Source organism: Vigna angularis, chromosome 6 (assembly GCF_016808095.1).
Source record: "Vigna angularis cultivar LongXiaoDou No.4 chromosome 6, ASM1680809v1, whole genome shotgun sequence".
NCBI classification, from domain to species: domain Eukaryota; kingdom Viridiplantae; phylum Streptophyta; class Magnoliopsida; order Fabales; family Fabaceae; genus Vigna; species Vigna angularis.
In genome coordinates, this window is record NC_068975.1 from 19,164,570 (window position 1) to 19,189,764 (window position 25,195).

The 25,195-nt window shown below is 33.6% G+C and overlaps 4 protein-coding genes and 1 non-coding gene across 6 annotated transcripts; 1 reads left to right on the plus strand and 4 right to left on the minus strand.

The window, feature by feature from the left end:
• Window positions 1–9,072: 9,072 nt before the first annotated feature.
• LOC128197525 (uncharacterized) lies at window positions 9,073–10,266 on the minus strand. Its single transcript, XM_052879579.1, has one exon. The coding sequence runs from the start codon at window positions 10,264–10,266 to the stop codon at window positions 9,073–9,075; it is 1,194 nt and encodes a 397-aa protein (XP_052735539.1).
• Window positions 9,770–9,875, plus strand: LOC128197623 (small nucleolar RNA R71). Its single transcript, XR_008250251.1, has one exon. It is a non-coding gene; the product is annotated as a small nucleolar RNA R71 (small nucleolar RNA).
• Window positions 10,267–14,652: 4,386 nt separating the features above from the next.
• LOC108342337 (cytochrome P450 71D9) lies at window positions 14,653–16,886 on the minus strand. The gene is made up of 2 exons (XM_017580095.2): window positions 15,897–16,886; window positions 14,653–15,370 (listed from the first exon to the last, which is right to left on the minus strand). Exons 1-2 carry the CDS (start codon window positions 16,797–16,799, stop codon window positions 14,741–14,743), a joined length of 1,533 nt encoding a protein of 510 aa, XP_017435584.1. The 5' UTR covers window positions 16,800–16,886; the 3' UTR covers window positions 14,653–14,740.
• A 1,731-nt stretch (window positions 16,887–18,617) lies between these two features.
• Window positions 18,618–20,907, minus strand: LOC108342480 (cytochrome P450 71D9). The gene is made up of 2 exons (XM_017580264.2): window positions 19,921–20,907; window positions 18,618–19,390 (listed from the first exon to the last, which is right to left on the minus strand). Exons 1-2 carry the CDS (start codon window positions 20,791–20,793, stop codon window positions 18,779–18,781), a joined length of 1,485 nt encoding a protein of 494 aa, XP_017435753.1. The 5' UTR covers window positions 20,794–20,907; the 3' UTR covers window positions 18,618–18,778.
• A 413-nt stretch (window positions 20,908–21,320) lies between these two features.
• On the minus strand, window positions 21,321–23,911 carry LOC108342334 (cytochrome P450 71D11). 2 transcript variants are annotated; one of them, XM_052878754.1, is made up of 3 exons: window positions 22,939–23,911; window positions 22,071–22,731; window positions 21,321–21,458 (listed from the first exon to the last, which is right to left on the minus strand). In XM_052878754.1, the coding sequence occupies exons 1-2, from the start codon at window positions 23,839–23,841 to the stop codon at window positions 22,108–22,110; spliced, it is 1,527 nt and encodes a 508-aa protein (XP_052734714.1). In that variant the 5' UTR covers window positions 23,842–23,911; the 3' UTR covers window positions 21,321–21,458; window positions 22,071–22,107. The 2 variants fall into 2 exon arrangements, with proteins under 2 accessions (XP_052734714.1, XP_017435580.1); XM_017580091.2 differs by lacking the exon at window positions 21,321–21,458 and having other exon boundaries at window positions 21,995–22,731.
• Window positions 23,912–25,195: the final 1,284 nt, after the last annotated feature.

The following is a 25,195-nucleotide window of genomic DNA, read 5'->3' on the forward strand; positions in this document are numbered from 1 at the left end:
AGTTTCTTGGTCCGAAATTAGGCAAATTTGCCTTAGAATATTACGGAAATAGACAAATTTTGAGTCAAAAGAAAGTTGTGAAATATTAATGAAGAAGTCGTGTCTTTCCTGTACGATTTCACACTGTTCATTTGATCAGTATTTAAGTCGTGCATCCCAAAAACGACTTCATGTCATTGTAATCGATTACCAAATACGGTAATCGGTTATAACATCTTTTAATCATTAAAAAATAACAAAATTATTGAAGTTTTAAAGGGGTTGATGTAACGTCCCGGCAACTCACAGGGACCATCCCAGAATTGCTCCAGGCTAAGCACGCTTAACCATGGAGTTCTTATGGGTCAGGCTACCGAAAAGCAAATGCATTTTGGTGATATGAGTAGCCAAATCAATCCCTTTAAGATATCCTTCAACTGTATAGTCCCATACCTACACAGTCTCCAGATCCCTCTCATTCCGGGCTGCCAGGAGCCGCTCCTTGTCTGTGCCCCCTGCACCATGCTTCTTGCACCGGCGTCACTCCCCGCCCTCGTCTCCGTGCCCGGGTGTCACATGCCCACCAGCTTCCGTCTGGTTCGTCCTCGAACCACACCGTACTGGGAGAGGCTAGGCTCTGATACCATCTGTAACGTCCCGGCAACTCACAGGGACCATCGACTGTCCCCACAGATCACCACCAGGCTTTCCAGTGTGCTTTGTCCTCACTCGCACACTTTCTGGGAAAACTTCCCAGAAGGTCACCCATCCCAGAATTGCTCCAGGCTAAGCACGCTTAACCATGGAGTTCTTATGGGTCAGGCTACCGAAAAGCAAATGCATTTTGGTGATATGAGTAGTCAAATCAATCCCTTTAAGATATCCTTCAACTGTATAGTCCCATACCTACACAGTCTCCAGATCCCTCTCATTCCGGTGTATGTCCGATTCGTCCATGTACCCCTTCCACCCGAAGCTGCCAGGAGCCGCTCCTTGTCTGTGCCCCCTGCACCATGCTTCTTGCACCGGCGTCACTCCCCGCCCTCGTCTCCGTGCCCGGGTGTCACAGTTGACGACTTTAATATGAGAAGTCGTGCACCCCAACACATTTTTACATTTTTTTAATTTTTAATTTCTTTATTAATTAAAATGATTTATAATTAATAAATAATATTTTTAAATATATTTAAAATAATATAAATCATATCTAATTAATATTTAAAAATTATATTTCATTCTAATTTATTTTTTTAATTTTAATTATTATATATTATTTTTTGAATTATAATTAAGGTTAAATATGTTTTTAGTCCATTAAGTATCACACGATTTTGGGTTTAGTCCTTACTCGAAACTTTGATTGCTTTTAGTCCTCATAGTTTTTAAACTGTTATAAATAGTCCCTAATTTTGGATGACGTTAATTTTTGTTTGACGTGGTTAACGGTCAGCCCACGTCTAATGTCAGGTATGAGTTTATTCTCTGTCACGTTTCCTTTTCTTTTTATTCCAAATTTGCACACAAGCCCCTAGTTTCTTCAAAGTTTACACTTCAACTCCTAACTTCTTTTCAAAATTGCATAATAGCCCCTGTTTGACCAGCTAGGTGCAGGGTTGACTCAGGTGAGTCTGTCCAGGGAAACCGTGGACCCTTTACCCAAAATTAGGATTTTGATTAGGAGTTACCTAGGATTTGATTAGGAGTTTCTTTGTTACCTTACTTCTCCACGTTGCTGCTGCAATAAGTCCTGAACATTTCTTTTTCTTCATTCCACCATTTCCATCTTCAAGTATGAATCTCTCAGCTTTACATCCTGAGAGGATCACTGCATCATTTCCTACAGCGTCAACCAACTAAGTAGAGTCAGTGTCCTTCTTATCTCCTGTTCTACAACCATAACAGCATGAACCACAATAATGATCTGCTGAGGAATTTGTAGCCACTGACTCTACTTTCAAGCCCATTTTCTCACATCCTTGTACGAGAATTTGATTTTGAAACCCTTGTTTCTTGCACTTCTCTATCACACCAATCCTTCTGCATACCGTGTCTATGGCAGATTGATAATCAGAGCTTGCAAAAAGTGGTTTTTTTTCGACCATTCCCTCATAACAGAATCAGGTGTTCTGATGCATGTAGACCAGTTTATAGCAGTGGCTCTGGTTTTCTCTCTCGACGATGACGGCGCGATTTGAAGGAGATGACGGTGGCTCTTCTGCTCGGGGTTTGCAGGTGGTTGGCTTAGGGTTTTTGTGGCGACATGGAGGCTAGGTGGTGGTAGCCTTGCATTGGAGGTTCAACGACGATTTGGGTTTCGCCTTCTGTGTATCTGTACGTTGCGAGATGGCTGTCAATGATTTAAACTAATTGCGTGTTCCTTCTGAACCCTAATTGCGGTGTTCCTTCTGAAGTGTAAACATTGAAGTAATTAGGGGCTTGTGTGCAAATTTGGAATAAAAAGAAAAGGAAACGTGGCAGAGAATAAACTCATACCTCACATCAGACGTGGGCTGGCCATTAGCCATGTCAAACAAAAATTAACGCTATCCAAAATTAGGGACTATTTATAACAGTTTCAAAACTGAGGACTAAAAGCAATCAAAGTTTTGAATAGGGACTAAACCCAAAATCGTGTGATACTTAAGGGACTAAAAACATATTTAACCCTTATAATTAATTAATAACAATTTTTTATTATAAACTATTTAAAATAATCAAAAAATTTAAAAGTTGAAAACGTTTGGGGGTTGACGACTTCTTTACTTAAAGTCGTGTACTCCTTTACACTTTTATTTTTTTAGTTTTTTATTATTTAAAATGATTTATAAGTTTTAAATAATATATTTAAATGTATATAACACATTTTAAATTATACATGATCAATAATTAATTTTTTTTAATATTATTAAACAAATAAATTTTATGGTTTTAATTATTTTTATAATTAAATTAAAGTTTTTATAAAAAATATTTCAATTAAATAATTTTTTACAATAATTATTGTGATTACATAAATAAAAGTGTATAAACTTATTATATTTCATTATAAATTATTTTTTTATTATAATTAATTTAATTTAATTTATTATGTTAAACAAAAATAAATTTACTTATATTTCATTATAATAAATTTACTTATATTTCATTATAATAAATTTAATTTAAGTAAAAAATTTAAGTAAATTAAATTTATTATAAGTAAATTTATTATAATGAAATAAAATAAATTTATGCATTTTTATTTATGAGAAATTTATAGCCTTTGTTTCGTCTATCCAAAAGGATTTTCCTAAACTTGAAGCTACCCAAAAGTAATTACAATATAATAAAGGGTTAAATATGTTTTTCGTCCCTTAAGTATCACACGATCTTGGGTTTAGTCCCTATTCGAAACTTTGATTGCTTTTAGTCCTCATAGTTTTGAAACTATTACTATTAGTCCTTAAAATTGAACGACGTTAACTTTTGTTTGATGTGACAAATGGCGAGGCCACATCTTATGCCAGCTTGCCTCTTCACTCTCTGTCACGTTGCTTGTGCTTGAAAACTTCGTTCGTCTTCTCCAATAGAGCAACCACAGTTTCGCTTCTCGTGCACCATCACCCCAATCGCGCAACAGCCCATGCTGCAGATCAAGCAAGCATCTCCATTCTTCACCTGCAAAGAATCCAAACAACGGAGCCCCTTCTTCAAACAAGGAAGCCCTAGGGAGGGGTTTGCCTCCCCTTACACGGGCGCATCCTAGCCTCCATCGGACCAGCCGCCGTGTCGGACCTTTCGCTCAGTCCAAGGCGTCGCCGACGACACCAATCGCCACCGGGGCCATTGTTGGTCGTGAGTCGATTTCTCCCTCCTTGCCTTTTCTCCGCGCGCGCGAGAAGCTCTCTCGTTCCTCCGCCAATCGCCGTCTAAGAGAGCCCAGCCTCCGCGAGCCATAAACCAGGATGGTCACCGTCGACGCCGTCCTCGACAACCGGTCAGAGTCGTGAGGACTGGTCTCCCCTTCCTATGATTCGACGCGGCTCAGGGGTTATCATCCCCATTTCGACAAAGCAGACAGCCGCCAACGTCCACTGTTCCGCGTCGTCAACACCTGCTCCATGGCATTCCCTAAATCGCCTAAGCCTCTCCGCCGTCGTGCCTTCATCTTGCAAGCTCCCTTGCAGCGACGCCATCCTCCATCAACGCCACCTTCAACGCGCAAAAATCCTTGCAAGCCACGACATCCTCCCTCGCATCATCACCATCATCCAGATGCGCCATCACCTGCAACAGACCTACAAATCCAAAAACGCAGCAGAAACTCCATTTGCCACCTGCAAGAGAGCAACCCTTCCCTTCTCGCGGTCTTGGCTCATGACAGCGTAAGATAGAAGAGCAAAATCGTGGCGTAGGTGCAGGGGCAAGTTTCCCTAATCTGACAAACTCTAATTTAAGGTGGAAGGGGGCTGACACGTGTCCGATTCTTATTGACCAGATAAAAATAAAAGAAACGTGACAGAGAGTGAAGAGGGAAGCTGGCATAGACGTGTCCTCGTCGTTTGTCACATCAAAGAAAAGTTAACGCCGTTCAATTTTAAGGACTAATAATAATAGTTTCAAAACTATGAGGACTAAAAGCAATCAAAGTTTCGAGTAGGGACTAAACCCAAAATCATGTGATACTTAAGGGACGAAAAACATATTTAACCCTATAATAAATTAATTATAATAAATTTATTAATTATAAAAAACTTTAATTTATTAATTATAATAAATTAATTATAATAATTTTTTTTATAATAAATATTTGTTTAAGTAAATTTATTATATTAAATAAAAATAAATTTATAATGAAATATAATTTTTTTTTTATTTTTTAATTACAAATTACAATAATTATAATTATAAATTATTTAATTAAAATCATTTTATAAAAAAATTTATTTAATTACAAAAATAATTAAAACCATAAATTTTATTTATTTAATAATATTAAAAAACTTTAATTATTAATTACATATAATTTAAAATATTTTATATACATTTAAATACATTATTTAAATATTATAAATTATTTTAAATAATAAAAAAATTAAAAAGTGAAAATGGGGGGTGCACGACATCAACACAAGAAGTCGTCAACCCCTACAATTTTAATTATTTTATTTTTTTAGTAATTTAAATAGTTTATATTTAGTATTTTTATTAATTAAATAGTTTATAATAAAAAAAAGTTATTAATTAATTAGAATTTATAAAAAAATATTCTATAATAATAAAAATTCAAAAAAAGAAATTTATAATGAAATATAATTGTTTTTCAATTTTTAATTACATAATTATAATAATTATAGTTATAAATTATTTTATACAAAATTTAATTTAATTACAAAAATAATTAAAATCATGAAATTTATTTATTTAATAATATTAAAAAATTTAATTATTAATTAGATATAATTTTAATTATTTTAAAAACATTTAAAAATATTATTTATAAATTATAAATGATTTTAATTAATAAAAATAATATAAAAGTATAAAAAAAAAGTAAAAATGTAAGGGGTGTACGACTTCTATAAGAGAAGTCGTTAAGCCCCGTACAAGTTCAATTTTTTTTTTAAATTTTTTTTATAAAAATAGCTTGGTAATCAATTACCAGATACTTGTGTCAAGGTGTACGATTTTTGGGGTGCACGATTTCACCTCTGATCACTGTGTCAGAGTGAAATCGTGCAAGAAGAACACAACTTGTCTATTTTTGTAATTAAATTTTTTTTGTCTATTTTCGTAATATGTCTCTCATTTTTTCCTACTATGGTACAAAACCTAAGTTTCTTATTTGTACGAAAAGAGAAAGTTAATAAAAGTATATTGAAGACTTATAAACATATTTTATAATCTTAGAGGTTACTCATGTTTAATTCGAATATTCCAAATAATCTCAATAAACTTTTAATAATTCTTAAAAGTTGTAATGATTTCTTTAGGTTCCACTGGGTACAATTTTATCTGTTTTTATGGTAAAACATCGTGATAATATTATATCAATCACAGAACGAAAGAGTAAAATGAATCTTTGAGCAAAAACTTCTTTTATTTTAAATGAGAAAATGCTAATTCAATTTGAAGATTTGTATCCTTGTCTTTTCCTCTAACCCCTTCCAATTATAAGGATTTATTTGTGTATACGAAAAACCAAAGTCATAATTTGCAAGTACTTTATTTCTTAGTAATAAAGTTACACTAATCTATTAAGTATTTGTAGTATTTTCTAATTAAAATTAAAATTTTACAGCTTACAGCTTACGTGATAAAACTTGACGTTAAAAATCCATACTAACTATGAAAGTTAAATTTTGTCTTCAGTTACGATACAGTATTAAAAGAACGGCAAACAGATCTATATATTTTCATTATTATATATATAACTATATTTTTATAATAATATTTGTATAAATAACTTTGAATCATATTGTTATAATTTTCATTCAGATTTAATTTATGTAACAACCCAAACCCAAACCCAAACCCAAAATATATAGTAAAAACTATATAAATAATACTCAAAATCATGATAGAACAGTTAAAAACTTGTAGATAAGGAGTTAATCTTACAGTCATCCAAAATGGTTATAAAATTTAAAACTTTATCTACAATAGAGTATTTCAAAAGATAACAGACAACTAAAAGATCAAATCTAAAACTAGACAGAGCGTCATCGCCCTCCAGTGCCTGCTCCAAAAGAACCTCATTCACCTCTGCTCACATCCAAATGTATGATCATTGCAAAAGGAAAACATCACACGTACAACATACAAATACAAGAGTAAGGGTGAGCTAGGTAAACAAAGATCATATAATTATAATAACCTAAGACATGTAGAGCTAAATCAAACACATCATACTGATCACACATCCTAGCATGTTAACTTTTAAACTTGACTCGTTCGGACTTAGAATAATTACCGAGCTATGGTGGGTTATGCACTCGTGGTGGTCTCTACTACTTTGCAAAGCCATTGCCAAAGGGTTTCACCCTGCCACCCTCACGAGGTTAGTCCGTTGCGGGCCTTGAGGCATACTGGAAGTCCTCAAGACTAAGACTTCCTGCTACTCCTCACCACATGGTTCAATCTTCTCTACTTGAGAATGAAAGACCATTGGAGTTTCAGGAAAATCCCAAAAACTGAGCTCCCTGCAATTACTCTAAACAACCTGGAATCTTACCAAGAGATTCTATACTGATCTTACAATCACCCCCTTGAATCACATAATTTTGCTTGTACATTCAATCATAATCATACATATTTATATACTACCATACACCTTAAACACACTTCACCAGATATATCAATATTTAATAGAATTTCATCCCATAAAATAGCAAAAGAGAGAAACCTGCTTACCATCATTCGCTCTGCGCACCTAATTCGCAAGGCGATACCAGGAGTCACTCGCATAGTAATTTGTCTCGCTATGCGAATTAACTCGCAGAGGTACCAGACCTCAACCTCTCGCATAGCGAACCCCGGTCGCTATGCAAGAACCCCAAACAGAGACCAACCTTCCCATACCACTCGCTATGTCGTCCCTTTCGCTATTCGAATAAAATTAGAATTAACTCAAGACCACTAGCAGGCGCATAGCGCCTTGATTCGCCAAGCGAATCACTAGACAAAGAGCAACCCATCCCAACCATTCGCACAACGCCCAATTCGCTATTCGAATAAACCAACAGAGAGCAACCTCTCACGTCATCCGCACAGCGCACCAACTCGCTGTGCGAATGCCCTTGGCAGAGAGCACCCTATCATAGCGACTCGCCATGCGAAACTACTTGCACAGTGAGTCTGCATAATCTGCAGAACGTAATTCTGCAGATTTATGCAGCTCAAACACCAAATACATATTCTAACCACTTTCTTCAACTTCTAACACTCCTAGATTGTATTATACACCTAATTAGACTTGTCTAAGTGATTCTAAACATGCCTACCACTAATCTAATGAGATTATGAACCAATTTCTACTCTAAAACACTCAATTTCACCACTTAAGGAGCCAAATCAAAATCTATCACTTGCACATGTTTCTGACCATTTAAAAGACTCCTACAAGTCACAAATGACTTACCTATAATGCCTAAACAGACCAAAAGAGCCACTGAGCTCTAATTCCCAATTTCACCATCTCACTTCCTCTAAAATGACCTAAAACCACCACCAATACACTGAACTTTATCAATAATAGCTACTACAACAGAATACAAACTTCTAACTTACTCAATTACAAAATTACATTACATCTAAATCAGCCCACAAACCACATTTCACAGTTTCATCATTTGACAATCAATTCATACATAATTTACTTATACTAAAAACTACATTTCAGCTCAAACAACAACTATATGCAGAGATCAATACACACACCTATCAAACCATCAATTCAAGTAAAAATCTAACTCCCCTTACCTCATAGATTCACAGCCCAGCTCGCCGGATTACCTCTACAGTACCTTGCACCGCAAGAAAACTCAACAGGACCCTATAAATCACCAATTGGTGACCAAGAACAACTCTGAGAGCTAAAATTTGACAGAGAATGGACAGGAGAACACCCAAAACACATGCAATCAGTAGAGATTGTCTGGTCCAGGTTTGAAAACAGCGGAGAGAAAGAGAAGAACAACTTACCTACTGGAATCGAGAAATTGATCGGTCAGTTACGAAGCCTTCAACGCCGTGGACGTATGAGCACCTCATGATCGTCAATCTGAGAGCTCAGTGAGAAGGAATTCTAGAGAAGGTAGAGAACGAGTAGAGAACGAAGTTTTTAGAGAGATGAAGTGATTTAGATAATGAAGTGAGCTTTAGTAAGTTATATCTATATTATACGATTATTTTAAAACTAAAAAGCTCGTCTCATATTTAATCCACTTATCTACTCTATTACTCTATTTTCCAGGTTCTTACATTCTCCCCAACAACAAAATTTTCGGCCTCGAAAATTAGACTTACTAGAGAACAGGTGAGGATAAGACTCCCTCATGTCTCCCGCTAACTCCCAAGTGGAATCATCTGTCCTACTATCCCATACAACTTTGACTAGACTGATGGTTTTACCTCTAAGTTGTTTGGTTTGGTTCTTGTTATTGAAGCTTCTGTATTTTTCTGATTGATCATAGAAGCTTGCATGAATTTTTCTAGAGTATCCTCTAATTTGGTTGTTCTTTCATACACAGAAGGATTTTGTTGTTGATGCTGATAAGGAGGTTGTCTATTTGAAGGACCAACATCTTGTTTCCATCCAAAATTCTGACTTTGATTGTTTCTCCATCCTTGTGAAAAGTTATTGTTGTTAGAGAAATTCCCTGATCTTCCTTGATTACTCACATATTGAACTTCTCCTTCTTGTGGGCTACTTTGATATGAACAATGACCATTGGGATGGTCACCTCCACAGAAGTTACATCTCATGGGTTGTTGACTAGGAGAAGATTGTACTGCTTTTAACTGCTCAGGTAAGTTAGCCATTTGTTTGGTTAATGCTTCCATCTGCTGAGTCAGAATTTTATTCTGAGCTAAAATTGCATCTGTAGTGCTGAGATCAAGAATTCCTTTCCGCTGAACTGTTTGTCTGTTATGTTGGGCTTTATGGTCTGTAGATGCTAGTGCCTCAATGATTCTTGTTGCTTGTTCTGCATCTACAGATATCATTGTTCCTCCAGCCGCTGCATCTAATATCATTTTGGTGTCTGGCCTCAGACCATTGCAGAAAATGTTTAGTTGAGCAATATCTTCAAAACCATGATTGGGGCATCTCCTCAACAAAGAATTAAATCGTTCCCAAGCTTCACAGAATGGTTCATCTTGTCCTTGCCTAAAAGTAGAAATCTCAGTTTTTGCCTTAATGTAACGAGAAGGTGGAAAGAATCTGTTCAAGAATTTATCTTCTACATCACTCCACTTGTTCAGACTCTGGTTGGGATGTGATTTAAGCCATTCCTTTGCTCTACCTGTCAAAGAAAAAGGAAACAAACGCATATATACATGGTCAAGATCTCCTTCTTCAAATCCCATAGTTCCTACTAGTTCATAGAATGTAGAGAGATGAATGTATGGATCTTCATTATCCATTCCAGTGAATTGATGAGAACTGATTAGGCTAAGGAAAGCTGGCTTCATCTCCAAAGTTTTGGTGGTGGGCGGTATTACTATGCTAGAAAAATATCTTGGCCCTTGTTGCATAGCATAGTCTCCAAGTGTTCTTCTAGGTGGATTTGGTCCTTCTTCCGCCATGTTTTCTGTTTCCTGATGTGTGATGGAAGTATTGGAAGATTTTTCCTTTGTTTTTCCTTGCTTCTTCTTGTTTTTGCCTCTACTTCTTCGAGCGGTTTTTTCTATCTCTGGGTCAAATGCTAATTGATCTTTAGAAACCTGACCTCTTAAGAACATAAATCAAAACAGCTCAAGCAAGGATTAGTACAAATGAGAAAATAAAATAAACTATCTAATTAAGAAGAAAAGAAAAAAAAATATATTCACAAAGCTGGATGAGATAACTTTTTTAAAAATTCAAAAGAAACCGTTCCCCGGCAACAGCGCCAAAAATACTTGTTAGACTTTTGGCAAGCGTACCAATAGTCAACTGTAGTATAATGATTTTTGAGTAAGAGTGTCGAACCCACGAGGAACAGTTTCGATTAAACAGATAAATTTTTATCTCAAACAGTATATATACAAGGATGTTCAACTTGATTCATGATTGATGTTGATAAATAAAACTACGTTGCGTGAAAGTAAAATAATAACAACGAATAACTTAACGAAGATTAATATGAGAAGTTGGGATTGAATTCATCTATCTCACTCGTCTGCAATCTGGATGAATACAAACATATAACAACTGAAATTACCAACATTGATGCAACACACAAAAGTCATTTATATCGATTCCTCGCATATAAAATTCATAAGACCAGTTCCTTGAATATTGATTCCTCACATATCCAACAAACTGTCCAGCATTATATTCAAGTGTTATAAGCAATTGATAAACTGAAATCTATCCCTAGCATCACAGAATATCAAGTATTCTTGCTCAGATCAGGGTTTTAGAAATACTTTCCAGTCAAGTCTAAAATCCACATTCATGAAACTATTGATCAGGTAGAATCAAGCATTAAGAGTAGAACAAAAATACCAATGTTGAATAAAAACAGAAATGCTATATATAAATATCACCAGATTACATCCGAGTTCGAATCGATTACATTCAATCCCAAGAGAAGAGATCAGCCACTCATAGTAGCCATTAGCATTCTAAGAGATGAAGAAGAAGATCCTACAACTAAAGTGGAAGAAAAACTCTTTGGGTGCTTCTTTCTCCGTAGCTCTCCGTCTTTGTTTTTTCTTTCTGCTTCGTAAATATATAAACTGCCCGAATTCTCGCTTAAGCTAAATTATTCTTGCTTAAGCGAGAAGAAACTTTTTGGAGAAGATAGTCATTCTCGCTTAAGCTAAAATATTCTCGCTTAAGCGAGAATGACTTTTAAGGTAATGGCTTCCTGGACAAGTCTAGCTTAAGCGAAATCATTCTAGCTTGGGCGAAATGTTGCAGGATTTGCTCTTCTCTCTTAGTTTACCTGAAATGTATACAAACTAGGGATCAAATGATTTCCTTTTACTCAACAACTCAGAAACATGTGATTACATTTCATCTTTCTTAGATTGGGGAAAATTGATACAAATGTACTCAATTCAAAACATAAGTGCTAAAATTCCATATGAAAATTAACTACTTTTTTGCACTTATCAGTTCTCCACAATCCTGACAGGCTGCACCTCCATAGACAAATCCTCCCTTACTTGCACATCTTCAGCTTCCAACACATGAGATGGATTAGACACATACTTCCTGAGTTGTGAGACATGAAACACTGAATGAAGATTCGCCAGTTGGGGTGGCATGACTATATCATAAGCAACTGGCCCCACACGTCTCAATATCTGATAATAACAGCTTACCCGCTGGAATTGAGAAATTGATCAGTCAGTTACGAAGCCTTCAACGCCGTGGACGTCTGGGCACCTCCTGATCGTCAATCTGACAGCTCAATGAGAAGGAATTCTAGAGAGAAGGTAGAGAACGAGTAAAGAACGAAGTTTTTAGAGAGATGAAGTGATTTAGATAATGAACTAAGCTTTAGTAAGTTATATCTATATTATACGATTATTTTAAAACTAAAAAGCTCGTCTCATTATTTTAATCCACTTATCTACTGTATTACTCTATTTTTCAGGTTCTTACAATTTAAGTTTTACTATTTTAAAAATAATTTTACCATAAAATATAATATGGATTCTTAATTTAAGTGAAAAATTAACTATGAATTAAATTTATATTTTGAAAATTATTTTAGTTATAATACATTGTAGCTGAATACAAACATTTTTATGCTAAATTAATTAAACTTAACAAAAAAATTAGTTAAAATAGACAAATAACATTTACTTATAATTTACCAAATAATTAGTTTTTTTTTTCTAAATAACTTTTTATGAGTAAAATTTTGCAATATATTCAAGTTAATATTTGTATCAAGATTTTAAATTTAAACTTTCACAAGTGATAATTTATATGCTCATAAAATACTTACAAGTTATATACATAATGTATTTAGAAAGAACGCATTTAAAATGGAGGTTTGTAACCTTTCTTACTTTCTTTGTTTATAAGAGTTAAAATAAAAAATAATAATAAATGCTTCCTATATAGGGTACTGAGGAGGAAGACACCTTGATCAATTCATGTGATGAAATCCTAATCGTAGTATTAACTTAAGAAACATAAATTATGTCAAGTAATAAGGGATTAAGGTAATTTATTACAAGTAGAAAAACCTTAAAACAAGATACACCTATGAATCTTAGACCTACAACGAATAAGGGTTCATACAAGTATTATAAATAATCATCATTCATTAAGTATGTTAGTAGATTCAATTATTATAGTATTTATTGTATGTGACGTATTGTTAACTTGTGAGAGGTTTTGTAAATTTATAAAATAATTAAGGTAGACGACTCTTCTAATATAAAAGGAGGAGGAATAAAAGTGGTCCTTGAAGGACTAAACAACATCCTAATTGAACAGTCACTTTGTTTCACCTTCAAGATGTCCAATAATCAAGCTAAGTACAAAGTTCTTATTATCAGACTTAATTTGACCGAAGACATAAGGATCAACAAGATTATATGCCAAAGTGACTCACAACTTGTTATTGACCATCTAACTAGAGAATTTCAAGTACAAGACTCATTATTGTTTCAATACTTCTACGTCATTAAGATTTACATTTAGTAGTTTGAAGAAGTGATGTTGCAACACATCCCAAGAACCAAGAATTTCATGGTTAATATACTCTCAAAAGTGAGTAGCACAAAGTAGAAGAACCACCATCGAACAATACTACCATAGATATTGACATCCCCTCTATTGAAACACAATCCTGTATAGCAAGAAAGCTCTTAGAGGACTCATCATCCAATACCTGCAAGATGAGATCATCCCGAATAAAATCAACAAAGGATAACAAGGATTGCAACCAGGTTTCGTGACGATGGGAGATGAGTTATTCAAAAAAGGGTATTCAACGTCCCTCCCCTCCCCAAATGCGTTAATCTTAATCAAGCTTAATATATTATGAAAGAGTTGCATGAAGAAATATGTGAGTCATTGCGATGCTAGGACCATGACTACGAGAGTTTTGAGGATCGAGTATTCAAAGTGACTTGACAAACTCCTCTACCAAAGACTTCCATGATCAAGTTGGTGAAGAGTGTTTGGGTTACTATACAAGAAAACACATTGACTTTAAAATAAAAGATCTAATATAAACATGTAAAAAATATGAGTATATCTTGAAATCAGTAAAAACATTCATAAATTAAATTCATTTCTACATAACTTAATAACAAATTTTTTAAGGAAATGATAGAACTTTAAACAAATTAACTTGTACATAAATAAATTAGGTTATACAATTTTTATAATATGAATCAATTGTTTCATGACATTAGAAGTGTTATTCTTTAAAGTGAAAAAAAATACTATACTCAAATTATTCACGCTTAACAGTAAGAGTTTCAACCTTCAAGGAGTATGGTCAAAAATTGGTTTCTTTATTTAAATAGTATCCCTTTAAATTTGATAATCATTTTGAATAACACATGTAAGTTTATATAAAAAATAAAATATTAAATTAAAATAAATAATATAAACAAAAAAGAGTCGTTTAACTAAAATAATAAAACTCCAGATATATTTGCCACAGGCCTGAAAAGGATGAAATTATCATTTATTCCAATGAATTGATTTATAGTAGGTTTGAATTTCTATAAGAAATTAAGTTAAATTTACCTGGACTTCGAAAGAAAATTCAATATAACTTTAAATTAGTTAGAACTTTTAAATGAATTATATTTTTAATTAATTGAAAAAATATATATCAAACAAGTTGATATAATATCTAACAAAAATTAACTTAAATGTTTCAACTAAAATTTAAATATACACTTAAAAACTTCATAAATATACTGTAAATGAGGAGTTGTATTTTTTTTCTTCAATTGAATATATTTAAACTCCAGTTAGAAGTATTTCAAACTTAATATTTGGAATAATTGATAAAATAAGAAATTTATCAATATCTAATGATTTGTTTATTTAAAAAGGTGGGTTGATCTACGAAACAGACAAGTTGTTCCTCACTCAATGGTTGTAATTAGCAAATGAGTGGCAAATGTAAGGAATCAAACACAAATCATGTTTCCTTCTAACAGACAAGCCAAATGATTCAGTCATGTCAAGCTCTTCAGGCGTATTCCCATTAGGCATCTTCCAATCAAAATGAAAAAGTAAATTTGCTAGCAACAGTTCAACATTAGCAATGCCAAAAGTGCTTCCAGGGCACATCCTCTTTCCAGCACCAAATGGAATAAACTGAAAATCTGCACCTTTGTAATCAACTGAACAATCGAGGAACCTTTCTGGACAAAAATTCTCACCATCATTCCAATAGTTTGGATCCCTTCCAATAGCCCAAGCATTAACAATAACCTTGCTTTTAGCTGGTATTTCATACCCATTGATTTCACATCTCTCACTGCACTCTCTTGGTAGTAATAATGGAACAGGAGGGTGTAGTCGCAGTGTTTCTTTGATTATTGACTTCAAGTACTTCAGTTCATGGAGGTTGGCTTCATCTACATGCCCCTTTTCACCAAACACCCTTCTTATCTCAGATTGTGCTTTCTCCATAACCCTTGGGTTTTTCACAAGTTCTGACATGGCCCAATCTGTGGTTTTAGCTGAAGTACCACTTCCAGCACTGAAGATATCCTGAAACAAACGCTAAATTGAGCATATTTTCCTACTATTTGTTGCAAAGCTACTGAACTAGTACATTATATTCAGATAAACTTACAGGAAAAGATAATAAGAAGGCAAAATGAATTGAATTTTTGTTTGTGTTATAACAACATAGGTAGATTTTACTTAAACTTTGTTTGTAATCAAAATCTAAGTATGCTATGAATCTTGCTTATGCTCTGTCAACAGGAGGAGTTATTTAACATTTGAAGATGTATATTTGAATCTATTGGTTAGAAGTGGACTTTAAGTCTAACTCAACCTATAAAAACGATTAATGCTCACATAGATCTCGCTAGGATAAGCTTCAACCATCTCCAACCATAGCTCTGATACCATGTTAGAAGTGGATTTTAAGCCTAATTCAACCCCACAAAATCGGCTTGTAAGGTGAGGTTTGCACCTTACTTATATATATTATAATTTGGTCCTAGTGGAAGTGGGACTTCCAACACTATTTTGGAAAATTATGTGATTTGTAACAGCAAATACTAACCAAAATGGTTGCTTTGATAACGTTGTCGGATAGAGGATGCTCAAGGTTGTTCTGCTTCTGAAGCTTTAGCAGGACATCAACAAGATCCTCTCCTTCTTTTTCATTGGTTTCCTTTGTTTCAGAACCAGTGACCCTGTGATCTCTCACAATTTTCTCCAGGATCCTATCCACTTCTTGATGTAACTTCTCAACTCTAGACCTTAATCCAGTCAAAACTGGAAGCACTTTAATAGGATACAAGTCAGCCAGGGAGAAACCAGCAACAACTTTTAAGACATCTTTCATAACAGCTATGAAAGCTTCTTGATCTTTGGATTTACTTCCAAAAGCTACAGTTGATGTCAATCCATAGGAGAAGGAATTGATCATCTTACTGACATTCGTAGATGACCCTTCTCTCAAACCTACCTCTTTAACAAGCTTTGATGCTTCCTCTTCTCTAATTGCTTTGAATGATTCAACACGCTTTGGAGTTAGTAGCTCAAAGGTGCAGATCTTTCTCATCTGCCTCCAGTAACTGCCATAAGGGGAAAAACTGATTCCCTTGGAGCCATAGGATATAACATCTGCTGCAAGAAGATAAGGCCTATTTGAAAAAATGATGTCATGTGTCTTCATCACTTCCTTGGCCATTTCAGGGGAAGACACCACTATGGTGGAAAGTGCACCAAGTTTTATGTGCATGAGAGGGCCATAGTGGTGTGAAAGTTTTGCCAGGCCATGATGAGGCATTGCTCCAAGCTGGTGCAAGTTTCCTATAAGGGCTAGTTTTGGTGGTCCTGGTGGTAACTTGGAGTTTGAAGACTTAGTTTTTGTTCTCCAGAATATGGCAAACACTGCGAACAAGAAGATGAACAAAGGTAAGATTGCAAGTGAGGGAATGTTTTCGACACCAATTTCCATGGTTCCGAATGAAAACAAACTACCAACTCAGTAACTGATTAGAGAATTTTCATCTGAGAATTTGTGGACACAGATTATATACATTGAAGAGGACAACATTCCTCCTTTATTTGGATAAGAATGGAGAGTGGAAAAGAAGACGAATAAATAAATAAATAAATAAGAGTAAAAATGTTTGAATTTAAGAAAAAATAAATTAAAAATTTATAATAATGTGATTGATGTAGTAAAATATTTTTTATAAATTTTAAAAAATAATTTTTTAAAATCATTTTATATAAAATAATATGGAAGTATAAATTAGAGTTAAATATTAAGCCCTAATAAATAAATAAAAAATATTTTAAAATAATAATATATTAAAATAAACTACTTTATAGAATAATAGTAATAGAATATGAAATCTAAATTAATTATTTTTTTCATTAATGTTTTATTTTAATTGTGTTTAATATCAATAACTTATTATTTAATGTATTTAATGTTATGTTCTTATTATTTATCATCATTATTATAATATATAAACAAAAAAATTAAAAAACAACGCTTATAATATGAATTTCTCTATAATCAATTAAGGTATCTAAGATATGCATATGCATCATTTTTCTTATTTTAAAATCCATTTTTATTTTCACTTTTTTTACTTACCATTTTTTCTATTTTGATAAACATAATAATAGTACGGTTATTAAGAATAATAAAACAAAAATCATACTTAGTTCCCAAATTTTATGATTTTTTCTTCGGTTCGTATTATGTCTATAAAAGACATCCGACATTCGACACTTAAGTTAATAAGATACGTTAGATAACGAATGGATTAAATTATTTATCTCAATAAATATACTATTTTTAAGCTAATTATTAGTGTATGAAATTCCACCTATATTGACTTAAGTGAGCCAGTAAATCATTTAGACTGATGCAAATTTCGCTAACTTAAAAAATAGTAGCTTGTGATATTGAAAGAGGTCAACCTGTGGTGAGGTTGATTTATAATTGGATAATACTCAGTAGTGTACAATACAAATATAATAATGAATAAAAATATGATTAATTTTTTATTTATTGTTTAAACCATATAATTATGAAATTTCTACAAAATCATGACATTTTGTGGACATTATGAAAATTTCACTCCAAACGGAACGTAAGGGATTACGTGGGCAGATGGGTGTTTGTAGCTTTGTACCGTAGCCGTTGTTTTCATTATAATGTTTCTTTCAGTTTCATAAACTTTGATTTGGTCCTTAACCGAAACCAATGCAAACACATAATTATTTTGTAATGTATTGATATGTGACTGAATCATAAGATATTATTAATTTACAGTAAAATAGCTACAATTTGATCAAATTAATCATACGAGCATTGTCCCAAGAAAAATATTAATAACGCGTTATTTTATTATATATTTTTATATAATTAATATTTTTTTAATATAATAAATATAATTCTATTTGAGTTTCATTCAAATGCTTAACTCAACATTATCACGTTAAGAAAATAAGTTACGTGTTGGTTATGCAACCACCTTACTTTAAAACATTATTAACCAAAACAATTTCTTAAAATATAAAAAAATATTACTGCCAGATTCAAATAATTTTCTAAAGACTAAACTTTTAGAACTCAAAATTGTCAACTCAACCATGTTTTCATTGTCTTATATTAGAGAAAGACATCAACAGATGTACATCCTTTGAATTATGCTTATTCCCAAACAAATACGACTTAAAAGTGCTGAGTTTACGAGGTTTTGTCACTCGATAGAAGAATGTATAATATATAGTTATTGGACACAGTTTTGCTCGAAACCAAAACAAATTTCATGTTTAAACTATAAATATCATTAGTGATCTTCCAACAAGCCAGTCTTGGTGTCCAAATACATATATATATTTATTCAGTAGAATGGAAAGGCTAAGAAAAAGATGACAAACCGTTGATATAAAATTTGTTTAATCTGAGCTCTTTCAAGGACGGAAAGTGACAGGAATTAGTTGCAAATCATGTTTTCTACCAACGGATATTCCAAAAGCCTCAGTCATATCCAAATCTTCATTCTTAATTCCATTGGGAACTTTCCAATCAAAATGGTACATTAACAATGCAAGAGGAAACTCAACAGTGGTCAAGCCAAATGTAAGGCCTGGGCACATTCTTCTTCCAGCTCCAAATGGAATATACTCAAAATTATTGCCTTTGTAGTCAACACCACTTTCAATGAACCTGTCTGGATAAAACCTCTCTGCCTCAGTCCAATGATTTGGGTCTCTTCCAATGGCCCAAGCATTGATAATGATCTTGCTTTTCATTGGTATCTCATACCCTTTTATCTCACAAGCTTCTCCACACTCTCTTGGAAGTAGAAGGGGACCAGGAGGGTGCAATCTCAATGTCTCTTTCACAACACATTTCAAATATTTTAGATTCTCCATGTCACTTTCCTCAGGCTGTCCTTCTTTACCAAATACCTCTCTTACCTCAGCTTGTACCTTCTTCATTACTCTTGCATCTTTTATTATCTCTGCCATTGCCCATGTTATGGTAGTAGATGATGTCTCACTCCCCCCTCCATAGATATCCTAATTCAAATTCATCATATCATATTATTCATCTGAATTTTATAGGAAACACTTGCAAGAATACTATTATTCTTTGCAATGGAAGAAGAATCAAGAAAATTAAATGAAATTAGCCCAAGTTATAATGAATTAGTTAAGTACAACTGGATAGCTTAGGACTTGCTGTAAATTGGAGTGGTGTAAACTTAAACTTCATTGTACTAAACTCTTTGCTTTCGATATGCAAAACTAATTTCTGCTAACAAGGAGAAGCCTCTCAGTTTTTTTATCATTTTTATTTCTTGTAAGTACTTATTATAAATAAATTTATCTATATACAACCTTGACCTATTCTTATTTGGAATTGTTAGTGTGAAGTAGAAACTTAGTTTTGGTTGTTGTTTGTGTAGATAAATTTTCTAATCACAGTTTGGAAGTTAACTAGCACACAGCAGCAATTTAATAAAACTAAGCACATAGGGAAAAGATCAGAATTGTTCATCATTGTCTACTATGAAAATAACATTGATGGGAGATGTAAATACTCTTACCAAAATCACCGCCTTGATACCATTGTCACTTAAGCCAAACTCCTCCTTCATGAGCACATCTACAAGATCATCCTCCACTTGTTCACCCTGGCCTTGTGCAACACTTAACTTAGCCTCTCTGTGATCATCCACGATCCTCTGCATTATCTGATCAGTTTGTTGATGATACTGTTCAATCTTAGACTTCAACCCTGAGATGTTCTGAAGCCATCCGGCAGAAGGGTACAAATCTCCCAAGTCAAAACCTCCAGCAACCTCTGTGGCTTTCCTTACAGCTGATATGAACTTTTGATGGTCCCTACACTTGCTTCCAAGGGCTGTCCTTGCAACAATTGTAGATATTGTTGTAAGGATTTCTTTGGTGAGATTGATGGGTGACCCTTCTCTTGAAGCAATTCTTTTGATGAATTTAGTGAGCTCTTCCTCTCTGATTGGCTGGAAAGATTGGACACGTTTCGAGCTTAATAACTCCAACGCACAAATCTTCCTTAGCTGTCTCCAATAATCACCATAAGGAGAAAAAGCAATGCCCATAGAATCATAAGACATTATCTTTGAAGCTAGTATTGGAGGCCTTGATGCAAAGATAAGATCATGGGTTTTTAACACTTCTTTAGCACACTCTGCAGATGAAACCACAATGGTACAAACCTCTCCAAGCTTCAGATGCATCAAGGGTCCATATTTTGCTGATAAATCTCTCAGTCTACGATGGGGAAGTGAGCCAACGAGGTTGTGTATGTTCCCTATGATTGGTAGCCTCCACGGCCCTGGTGGCAAATTTGGAGTTGAGGCAGACTTCTTTGTTATTATTTTGTGTGCAATAAACATAAAAATGAGAATGGATATGAAGTAGAAGGTTTGAAGATCCATGTGGAAATAAAACTCAGATCAAGGTTTTTAGTTCTACCAAAGAAATTTTGTTTGCAATTCATATACAGATTGTGGAACCTTCTTCGTCAATTATTGGGTATCAGTAATCTCTTGATTGCAATATACTCTGCATTTTTCTGATGTATTTGATTAATGAAACACCACTCAAAATGGACAATAATGTTAGAACAGCCAACAACTAGAAACAGAGATATATTTCTATATACAAAATAGTTGTTGCAATAGTACATCAAGTGACAAACATTTGGTTTTAAAAACTCCTTAGCAAAATCATATGGCTTAAAAAATTGCAGAACCTGGGATAACTATTGTATTTTAGTGCAATCATTCTCATATATTTTATGAAACTTGGATTTGACAACAAATAATTAAGAAAATTACACTGAATTCCTAATTACACTCAATACCCCTTACCTGACTGATACACATTGCATCCTATGTCCCTCAGTACTAAGAAAACAAAGAGCATGAATATGAAAAGTATGAAGTATTATGAGACATCTATGTCTGAACTTTCCACCTTTTCCATTCATTAATCTGGCACAAATCCTTTTACATTAACACATGTGAACAGAGGCATTTGGTAGTGAACTTTCTATTAATAGATCCTGTTGCACACATGATGTTATCTCTCAGCATATTGCCTACAACCAAAAATTCATGAAGATCAGCTTCACCAGCTCAACCCTAGTGGCTATTAACTCATCCATTTGTTTGTTTTATGATAAAAGAGAAAGTAAAAGTATTAGAAGGTTGACAGAGGACAAGACAATAACTAAATCAACCTCTTCAGTTTCAAGGCACTGTGATTGGTAATCGTCAGTACCTATCACTAAGAACAACTTTTAATGCAAGAAAGGACGCATAATTGACATATAGTGTGAAAAGACATGTACTTATGGAACGTTTTTCATTCATTATGATCTTTTCGGAGTTTATGTTTCTATGATATGCTATGAATCTAACGCCACCTCTGTGGTTTTTGGAGTTTTTGTTTCTATGGAACTTTTTTTCATTGAATCAATCGCTAGTTGAAAAAAAACAAACAGATATTTGTATTTTTATGCAATGTAATTCATATTCAAACACACTTAAGTAACATAATAATAAAATACAATGCCTCATGACTCTAGAAACTACTACTGATCATGAAAATAATATAAAAACTAAAAGCATCAACTAAAGGAAAAATGAAAGATTTTTATCTTCAATTATTCAAAGATTACAACTACTAAGATAGCATCAAAGTGCACGACCTCAACATCACCAAGGGTTTGTTGCTTAATGTGAAATTCATGAGACAGGCAAAGGAAGATAAGGAAAAGCAAACAAGAGCAGATCATGTTTTCTTCTAACTGTGACTCCAAAGTCTTCACTCATGTCCAATTCTTCACTTATCATTCCACATGGAAGCCTCCAATCAAAGTGATACAGCAACATTGCAAGGGCCAGTTCCATAACTCTGGATGCAAATGTGATTCCAGGGCATATCCTTCTTCCAGCTCCAAAAGGAATGTACTCAAAATTATTCCCTTTGTAGTCAATACTGCTGTCAATGAATCTCTCGGGATGAAACCTCTCTGGTTCAGTCCAATAGTTTGAATCTCTTCCAATTGCCCAAGCATTGACTATGACCTTGCTTTTGGCAGGTATGTTATAGCCATGTATCTCACATGTTTGACCACATTCTCTTGGAAGCAAAAGAGGAACTGGAGGGTGTAATCTCAAGGTCTCTTTCACAACTAGTTTCAAATATTTGAGTTCATTGATGCAATTTTCATCAACCCTTCCTTTCAATTTGAATACCTCTCTAACTTCAGCTTGTGCTTTTTTCATTACTCTTGAATTCTTCATCATTTCAGCCATCGCCCAATCTATGGTTGTTGATGATGTCTCACCGCCAGCACCAAAAATGTCCTTAAAAATAGTTTATCAACCAAAGAGGTTAAAACTAAATAATAAACAGACTGCATGCTTCTAGAGTTATTAGGCAAATGTTTCACTACTTAAGAGCTCTTACAAGTGGAAAATAAGATATCGAGGGAAAAAGTGTCCGACATTTAGAAAGTCTGAGCAATATTATTATGAGCATAAAATGTATTTGAAAGAGATTATAATCATTACCAGAATTATTGCCTTGATGTTGTTCCTAGTTAAAGAAAAATCCTGCTTGCTATCACCCTCATACTGCATGAGAACATCCACAAGATCTGTTGCTTCACTTTGGTGATCTTTGGCCTTAGACTTTGCCTCTTTATGCTCATTGATGATGTTTTCCATTATCTGATCAGCTTGTTGATGCAACCTCTCAAGCTTGTGCCTCATGCCAGTGACATGTTGCAGCCAAACAGCAGAAGGAAAGAAATCTCCAATGTCAAAACCTCCAGTAACTTTGATTATTTTTGTAGCCACTGATATAAAGTTTTCTTGGTCTTTGCTTTTCTTGCCAAAGGCAGACCTTGAAGCAATTGTATAAATTGATGAAAGAACAGCTTCAGTGAGGTTGATCAGTGATCCTTTCTGTGCATCTATCCATTTGATAAGATTGAAGAGCTCCTCTTCTCTGATTGGCTGGTATGAGTTAACACGTTTTAGGCTTAAAAGCTCCAACAAGCAAATTTTTCTTAACTGCCTCCAATAATGTCCATAAGGAGCAAAAGCTATGTTTGTGCAGTTGTAACAGATTACATCAATAGCTAGGACTTTAGGCCTTGTGGCAAAGTTAATATCATGGGTTTTCATCACTTCCTTAGCACACTCAGCGGATGAAATGACAATAGTAGAAACTTCTCCCAGTTGAAGATGCATCAAGGATCCATATTTTAAGGCCAGGTCTCTTAATTTTCTATGGGGTTGAGAGAATAACAGATTATGTATATTTCCTATAATAGGTAGTTTTCTAGGTCCATGGGGTATGTCACAAGGTGTGTCCTCAACTTTTTTCTTTGTGTTTCCTATTTTTCTCACTATGAAGACTAAGAAGATAAAGAAGATAAGAGTTGAAAAATACAGGACAAGTTCAGCCATGGAAGAGATGCAGATTTCTAATGTCAATCTGATCGTCCTAGTGTCTGTTTATATACACATTATTCAGCATTTTACCATCGATTGATGTTAAATTTTCCTTTTGTTCTGGAGTGATCTTAGGTTTCTCCTGTATTGGGAATTTTTTATATGATTTCATTTATACTTTCATCAAATTTTGAAGCTATTTAAACAGTTACATATTAATAGTGTAAAGAAGAATAAAAGAATATTATAAATGTTTGGATTCCAAATCGATCTTAAAGATTACAATTCTATTGTGATTTCATTTTTAAAAGATTTAGAAGATATAAAAAAATTAAATTATTTTTGTTAAAAATTCTGTATAACAAAATTAATTTATAATATATAGCTAAAGATAAATATTAGTAAATTGATTTTATGAAATTGAATTAAACTTAAAATTTACATAAATGACATTTAATATTGGTTAAATATATTGTTTTCCGTATCAAACTTTTTTAATTTTAATGAATTTTTACATACAACGGATTTTTTTTATTTGGTTGGTGCCCCCATCTTCTAAGCGATGGCCAAATCTTTTAGTTTTCTGTGTGCAAGTCTCAATCCCATCACGGATTATGCTTATTGTTGTGTTATGTATTTGGTATGTTTTGTTTCGTGATAGATTTGTTCTCTTGGGAAAAGGGATAGAAAAAAAATATACGCCCACGAATATCTGTAAATAAAATTCGTGATGGATAGTTGGTATTGTACATATTTATTATCCGTGGGTTACGGGTATTGGGTATTTTAATACCGTTTATAAACGGGTCGGGTGCGGATATTATACTATCTGTACTCGCGGATATCTGTTACCCGCAAAAAATAAAATAAAAAATTAATTTATATGTTATTAAGTTAAATTTAATTAAAATTAACATTAATTTATATTTTATAAGGTTAAATATAATTAAAATTAAATTTTAATTTATATTTAATTTAATATATATTATATTTTATATATTTTTTGTAATTTTATTTAAGTTTTATTATAATATTTTATAAAAATAATTTTTTTAAATATTTGCGAGTATCTGAGGGTATCCACGGATATCCGCAGATATTTTTTAAGCGGGTATCTGTGAAAGTAACGGGTCAGATAGCGGGTAGGTTTTCTTTTGTCGGGTCGGGTTGCGGGTAGACACTATCCGTGTCCGACCCGACCCGTTGTCATCCCTACTTGGGAAGTATCTGCCATATTGTGTAAAATATCTTATGTTAGTGTTAAAATATCGGCAAATGTACCGAATCGTATCAAGTAATAATAAAATGGTAAGACGAAGTATCATTTTCGAAAGGACTGACGACACTAAACAATTATGTGATTACCCAA